The 7788-nt window shown below is 48.8% G+C and overlaps 1 protein-coding gene across 1 annotated transcript in view; it reads left to right on the forward strand.

The window, feature by feature from the left end:
- Positions 1–306: 306 nt before the first annotated feature.
- SIK3 (SIK family kinase 3) overlaps positions 307–7788 on the forward strand; it is a 33661-nt gene continuing 26179 nt past the window's right edge. Inside the window, exons 1-3 of the mRNA XM_031062412.1 lie at positions 307–428; positions 1648–1711; positions 7258–7419. Coding sequence (XP_030918272.1) covers positions 387–428; positions 1648–1711; positions 7258–7419 — 268 coding nt within the window. The 5' untranslated portion in view covers positions 307–386. The remainder of the gene's footprint in view (positions 429–1647; positions 1712–7257; positions 7420–7788) is intronic.

A 7788-nucleotide genomic window follows, 5' to 3' on the forward strand; every position in this document is an offset into this window, starting at 1 on the left:
GTTTGGAGTCTGGTGGTTCTACAGTCCGTGCCCAAAGGAGCTGGGAGCTGCCAGCACCAGGGAGGTGGAGGGAAAATCTTGGAGACTGGAGAGCAGCTGACTGGAATCACTTAGACTTGTTTAAACTCCATTAGTGTAGCGTTACAGAGCACTTCTGGTTTAAAACAGATAAATAAACACCTCAATTGTTAGAAGCCTGACACTACCCCCCATTCCCATCCCTGCTGGGGTTTATCAGACCTGGTGCAGGGAGCTGCTGTGTGGATAATGCAGCTGGGTCAGTAACTTCTCTTCTGCTTCCCCTCTTCCAGGTTGCAATAAAGATCATTGATAAGACTCAGCTGGATGAAGAGAACCTGAAGAAGATATTTAGAGAAGTTCAGATCATGAAGATGCTTTGCCACCCACATATCATCAGGTTGTACCAGGTAGGAGCATTCTGCCACGGAGTTCCCATCCCTTGACTCCACAGTGTGCAGCAGCACTTCCTCCAGAGCTATCCCTCCATTCCTTCCACTTGGAACTGGGAAAGCCCCTGATGTTTTCAAGGTCTCAAAGTGCTCTGACTGGAGGGGCTGGGGGAAAGTGTAGCTAATCCTTCTCTTTCTGGGAGATCATGCTTCCGCTGTGGGCTGGCCTCCTGCCACTTGTTTATGGCCATTGTGTGCTTCTCAGTTTCCCAGTTGAAACCGGATGCAGGTTCCCCTTCTCCCTTTAAGGGAGGGAGTAATTCTCACCCTGGAGCAGGACTGGGCTCTCCTCTCCCTGCCCAGCTCCCTGCGGCCCCCAGGCCTTGCTGATCTGCTCAGCCCTTTCCTGGAAGGGGATCAATACTGGCAGCAGACCTGCTTTTGAATATTGTTTGCAGACTTTTTTTCCAGCTTGTTTGACTTTTTTTTTGTCTGCAAACAAAATCCCCAGAGGCAGAAGCCACGTGGTCTGCCCTTTACACAGGTAGCTGGTTGTGCCCCTCTGTGAGGAGGGTGCAGCAGAGTGATGGGAGCAGAGGAATAAAGGACTCTGTTTCCCATCTGTGTTTGAGAGATATGAACATTTATTTGGACTCCAAAGAGTTAAAACTGAGTGGAAGTGACAGAGGTTAATGTTTAGCTCCTTTGACCAAACCATGTGTGAGATGCTTACAGGGACTGTGGCACTTTCAAGGTACCCAGGGAGTGCTTCTTTGCAAACTTACTCCTTAAACCTTTTGAGCCAAAAAACCTCTTTAAACCTGTTTCATTCCATCTAAAGCTTTTGATGTGGTACTGAAGAGGTGACACTTGCGGCTTGGCTTTGTTTAGGGTGGGAGAAGAGCAGGGTGGCAGCCCTGAGAAGTCTCGTAGGCTGCTGGAACAGGACAAGACCTGGGAGCACATGCTAATGGGAGGGGGAACATACCAGGAGGAGGAAGGTGCAGGTGAAGTGTAATGTGTAGTTACAGATTTAGTGTTTGAAACTTGCTGTTTCATCCTTACTGTCCCCAGTTCCTGTCATCCCTGCACATGGTTCTGGGGAGCGCGGGAAGGTTATAGTTTGGATTTGATGAAAGCAGTTCCCTGTGTTACAGGGGATAAAGGTGGTTTTAGGGCTATTTCTCATTGCACTCAGCAGTCTCCTTATGTGTCACTGCTGTGTCCTTGTGTGCAGGTTATGGAGACGGAGCGGATGATTTATCTGGTGACAGAGTATGCCAGTGGAGGGGAGATATTTGGTAAGTACATTTATTGCATTCTTTAATCAGATAATGCACTTGGTCAACTACAGTAAACTGAAAATAGCCACCACACTCTCTTGTTTCAGCCGAGAGGTGCCCTTCAGCCTGCAAACTTTCCATTGACAAGAGGAGTAAAGGAATAAATGAGACCAACTCAATGGAAAAATAGCCCCCATAACCTCTGTTTCTTCTTTGGGTTTCATTGACAGGTGGTGCTGCTCCTCTTTCGCGCTCACTTTGGGATTAAAGATGTTGGAAATAGTCATGCACTTGGATTTTAGTGTTGCTGAGTGCTTTGCTTCCCAGCAAGTTACGTGAACCTTGTTGATGATAGTGGAACTGTTGGGATGTGCTAGTAGCTTTCAAAGAAACAGGCATTCCTGCAGTTCTGGAGGGTTTTGTGCTTAAAACCATGTCTTGTCTTTTCTTTTTGATATCTGATGTTATCTTAGCAAGCATTGGTTACATTCCTTCCAAGCACCATTGTCCCAGAGAGTTTTGGCTGAGTGTTCTTGACCACAGGAGTTGTTCTTGAAAGGGAAAAAAGTATCTGTGCAGCACAACTGAAAGAGCTGTGGGCTGATTGATTCATTTGTTTGGTGAACAATAGCAAAACTTATAGAAACAGGAATTTACTTATACACTGGAATTTTGTACTGGGTGACAGAGTTGGGATTTTGCAACACTGGTCTGTACTGGCTTTGCCAATATGAGCCTCCAAAAAGGGGGAAAATCCTGTGTGCTTGAATTAGCTTCAGTCAAGGAAGTGAGGACAGTCACGCGTGGCCTGTCAGCTCCTGGGAACACTCCCCCTGTCCTCCTCAGTCATTGCAGAAGATTCACTTTGGATTTTACTTCTCATTTCTCTGGAGGAGAAGCTGAGTTGTAGTAAAAGACGAAGCTTTTAGTGAAGCAAGAGAAGCCCCAAATTAAGGAAACTAAAAGCTGAAAAGGGCTGGTTTGCAGCCACTGCAAACTGCCACCAGTTCCTCAGTACCTCTGTAGATGGTTGCCATGGCTTCTTGTCAATATTGTCCATGTCCCTTGGATTTCTCCCTGAGAAGGTGACAGCCGAAGGGGAAGCAAGTGACAGCTGATGTTTGGGAAGTGTGGATTGCCTGGTGAAAAACTGACTTGCTGAGCCTTCCAGTTGTTTATTCAAATATGAATCATGGTGCTGGACACACTCAGCAGTTCCAAAGGCTTGTGAAATTCACCTTCCCATGCACAGCAAAATCACCTGCCTAGAGTTGGCTTGGGTGTGTATCACCACAGAAAAGTATAAATCTCTTTTTATTTTTTCTCCCTCTTCTGTTGAATTTGGCAGGGATGGGCTCATCTTTTTTTAAATCCAGAGCTATGTGCAAGCTCACATACAAACTTGGAATGAATTCTTTGGTTACAAAAATAGCCTTCTGCGTGAGTCGAAGTGAAAACCTAATTGCTTTCTGAAAGATTTTCTGCTGTAGTAAATTCAGCTCATTAGCATGGCTAATTTCCATGTTGCTGCCCAGCATTTTATCCTCACTGATAGCTGGGAGCAGCCAGCTCTGTAATAGTGTGAGGCATCTCCAGACCCAAGCCAGGAAGTCGTGCCTCTCTCCCCAGTTTTGAGGATTTTTGGGCACTTCCCTCAGTGCAAGAGCAGAGAGGGGAAAACTCAAGTCTCAGCTTTTTGTATTCAGAGTTTCCTGAGGAGCCATTAAGACTTTGTTCTACCAGCGGAAGCAATTTGCAGGGAGGAAGCAGGAGCCCATTCTGGGGAGGTTTCCTTGCAGTCCCTGCATCTCCAGCGCTGAAGGGTCTCACGTCCTTGTGTGCTGGAGACAGTCGATGGCAGCGTGGGCAGCTGGGCTCTCCTCCTGGGTAAAACTTCAGCTGCACCTCCTCTCAGTGCCTGTCGCTGCTAGGGCAGCTGGGCTTGTTGGGAATGGCTGGATGTGCTGCAGGGATGGTGTGTGAGGTGTGTGTGGGCAGTGCAGCACTGGCACCGTGCCTCTTACTGGGCACTGGGGGTTCTCTGTGAAATGGCCTCTGCTGAGTCTCTTCAATCTTCTTCTTGGTCATGTCTTAGCACCTGCATGACGTAGGCATGAAAATGTAGTGCTGGAGGGTAAGGGGGGCTGACAGCTCTGGTGTTCTGGGTGCCAAATGCCATGGGGCATTTGAGTGCAGCCCCATAGAACCAGAGTTGCAGCATTGTGCCATTGTAAACTGCAGGCTTTTGTAAGGAACACATCTTAAACTGCTTCTCTGATGCTTTCAGAACTTCCCAAGGCTTAAAGCTGTCAGGTTTCCCAGGCAGTGCCAGAGGTCAGAGCTTTCAGCTGCAAGAGCGATGGTTTCTGTAAATGGCTGCAGTCAGTCAGTCAGGGCTGGCCGTGTGTCTGGCCTGTCCCTGCCCATGGGAGCTCCACAGGATCCCAGCTCAGCACCTGGGAGGGCTGCACCACCTGTTTATCCCAAGTTCCAGTAAAGGGCTGAGCGCTCCTTCGGCGGCCAGGCTGTGCCGTAAGAGTCTTTGATTCATCTCTTACTGGAAATGTTTGATAATTCACTTTGTTTGCATAGCAGGGACCAGGGACAGGCCTTGGGTTTGCTGTGGGCTCCAGCAGCCAAATGTAAATTGTTATTCTTGTCCCTGTCCGTGTTTTGCATGTGGTTGGGTCGCTGGTTTGACATTATGAAGAAATGAATGTCTCCTTTTAAACATAGGGTGGTCTCTATTCCAGGTCCCTCGAGTGTCCTTTTTTGAGGTCAGATAGAATATAGTCTAAAAATCTGGTTTGCTTTCAGATGTTTACTGTGAAAACTGTAAATAATCCGCAGTCCTCACTGACGGTATATGAGTTCTTGGTTGATTATCAAAAAAAAAATCACAGGAAATTTAGAAAATTATCATCTGGTTGATGTGGTTCCCACGTCTGCCCTGTCTCCCCACTGCCCGCCCGCTTGTCCTGAGCACACTGAGCCTGAACTGGGCAGTCACGTTAAACAATGTTGTGGTGCCTGTCTGTAGAAGGTCAGACTGCTTCTGACATCACAAGGTCACCAAATTCACTGGAAATGTGACTTAATCCCCCACGCAGAGGAGATGTGAAGATTCATCAGCGTTTGTTTTCCAGACAGAAAGCAGCTTAAAAGCATGAGGCGTCTGTCCAGAGGCGGGGAGTGGAAACTTGTGTGTCAGTGCTCTCTGAACCAAAGGTGATTTTTCCCCAGTGTAGGATTGGATTGTTTTTTTAAGACGGAGAGCAGCGTCAGGTGCCTCATGTAAGTAGGGAGAGCAGTGACTGATGTGCGTAGGGGTTGTGCAATGAAATGATGCATTCCTTCCCCTCTGGAAGACACCCAGAGGAGCATCACTGTGCACGAGCCCAGCCAGGCTCTGGGTGCTCTGGCACGCTCAGAGCAGGGTGCTGGCTCCCAGCTCAGCACTCAGGTCAGCTCTGTAACCTCCCCGCATGGGAGGTTTGTGCAGACTAAGCTCTCAATGGTTAATTTTGGCATACAGTTGCCCTTGGTGGTATGTGAAGTATTCTGTAGCCTCATTGTTTCTGTCCTTCCTCTGGAGCTGGTGCAGAAATGTCAGTGGGCTCGGAGTGCGGTGCCTACGTGCAGAGCCTGGGCCTCTGCTCCCAGTTCTTCAGCAAAAGTGAAATTTCACGCCTAACCTAAAAAGGGCTTTTTGCAGCCTAAGCAGGGCTGGCTGGGCAGAGGGGCAGCAGAGTTTTCTGGGTGAGAGGTGTGGGGCAGGGGGTGCCCCAAGTGCCGGCACTGAACGCGGGTGTCACCGGCTGTGCCGGGACTGGTGAACTTGCTTTGGGCAGAAATCCACTTAGGAAAGCCTTGCAGAAAGACACCTGCTGCAGTAGCTGGGTTTGCTTTCTTGCCTGCAGAATTGCTAAAATATTTTGGAAATTGTTGAGAGATTGGAGCCTTGTGCTTTGTTTCAAGGCACATGCTGCATGGGCAGGCTGGCTCCAAATCCCAGTGGAGCAGAAGGTGTGAATGACCTTGTTTAGGAGCTGAGCTATTACCTGTTGATCAGTGGCTTAAATTGGAGCAGCCCTTGCTGTGCTCTGCTGTCAGTCTCCTTAGAGTCACAAATTTATGACCATGCAAATGCCTTAATGAAATACGACGGGGCAATTTGAGATGGTGACTTTGCTTTGCCCAGCGAGCAAGCTGAGGGTCAGATTGGACTTGGGGATGGTTTTCCTTCTCCAGCCCTGGTTCAGATTTGCTTACGGAATAAGTTTATCCGATGAACAAGAGTTAATTGACAAGTTCTTTGAAAAACACCTCGAGTCTGTTGCACAACGTGAGTGGGCAAAGGCAGAAGTAGGTTGCTGTGCAGTCAGGAGCAGCACAACTGCTTTGATGGATCTTGGTAATTAGTATTTACTGCGAGTCAATTATGTCGCAGGTATTTTAATGAATGGGTGACTGGGGAAAAACACAACCACCCGATGAGAAACCTGCACAAGTGATTTATTGTTATTATTTTCAAGAACAGATATCTGTATTGAGCCCCCAGTTTAATGGAGTTTAGGGAGGGATGTGAATCATTTCAACCTAATTTTGGCCAGACATGTTTTGAGGCCAACTCAATGGCCTGACCATAGAGTTACAACCTCCTGAAGTTACCTCCTCCTTTCTCTGCCATTTCTGCTGCCTGTCTCCTGCCTGTCCATCCCTACTCATGGGACAGTGACAAGTGGCTTCTGTGAGCCTTGTGCTTCCAGGTTTTAAGTGAACTGAACGTCAGCTGGGTCCCTGCTGTGTGCCTGCCTTTGTGATCTCTTGGAGAGGCTTTTCCTGTCTGTGTGTGCAGTGCTGGCTTCCAAGGAAAGCCCAGCTGGCAACAAACACTACCTTTGAGTGAGAGTACAGGCTTTCAGCAAAATATTTGGGAGTGCTCAGATTTCCGTAGTGGAGGCCAGCTCCATTTTTATAATGAAATGCTTTCTTGGATTTCGCAAGGGTGTTGTTGCATCGATGCACAGAGAGGGAGGATGTTCAAGCCCTCCCGCAAGTGCTGGTAGCTGTGCTGGCTGGGGAGCTGAGGTGAGCAGCTGCTTGTGTCTGTGACTACCTGGGAGCTCGCTGGTTCCAGCAGGAGTTAGACCAAGGACACGTTTCCTGTGAAAAAGCAGGAGGAGGGAAGGATGGCACGTGGTCAGGAAGCTGCACCTCTGAGGTGATGTGGTACCAGGCTGGGGTCTGACTGAGGGCAAAGGCTGGAAAAGCTTCATTTTTATTTTGATGAAAAAAAAGATTTAAAAACCTTTGCCCTTGTGTAGAAAACAGTTCTGATTTTCCAGGCATTCCTCAGCTGTCCTCTATATAACATCAATTTCAAAGCCAGCCCAGGCGAGGACCGGTTGGCAGCAATGTGCCTGTCCCTGTTTGTGCCTCCTCCACGTCTGCTGCTGGAGCTGGGAACCACGCCGTGCCCACATTGCTCCCACCTCCCCAGCTCTCTCCACGAGCAGGAGAAGCCCCTGTGTCCCTAACCCTGTGCTCTCCTCACCTCACAGATCACCTCGTGGCCCACGGGCGCATGGCCGAGAAGGAAGCCCGGAGAAAGTTCAAGCAAATCGTGGCTGCTGTCAACTTCTGTCACTGTCGTAACATAGTCCACAGGGATCTGAAGGCAGAAAATCTCCTCCTGGATGCAAACCTGAACATCAAAATAGCAGGTGAGCTAAGCTGAGCGGTGTGGGAGGAAGGCAGCTGCTTTCAGGAGTTAATAAATGTAGGCACTGGCTGCTTCCAGGTATTCAGGGAGAAGGAAACGCGGTGCAGCTAAAGGAAGCTTTGGATTTCTGTGTGGCCTGCTGCCCAGAGCTGGAACTGCCAGGTTGTAGCCAGGAGATTTATACCTCCCTTCGAGTAGTGCAAAGTAAAAGAAGGGAAAAAAGGGCAGGTTTGGCTTCCCAGGCTGCAGACACTGCAGTGTTCACTCCTCTGGGTGATGGGTGAGACAGTGTCACAAAACTGACCTTGTTCTGAGTCCTGCTGCTGGTTCTGGGCTTCTTCAGAGCAGGTCAGGCTGGGTGGGAGAGCAG

This window comes from Geospiza fortis, unplaced genomic scaffold, assembly GCF_000277835.1.
Source record: "Geospiza fortis unplaced genomic scaffold, GeoFor_1.0 scaffold183, whole genome shotgun sequence".
NCBI lineage: Eukaryota > Metazoa > Chordata > Aves > Passeriformes > Thraupidae > Geospiza > Geospiza fortis.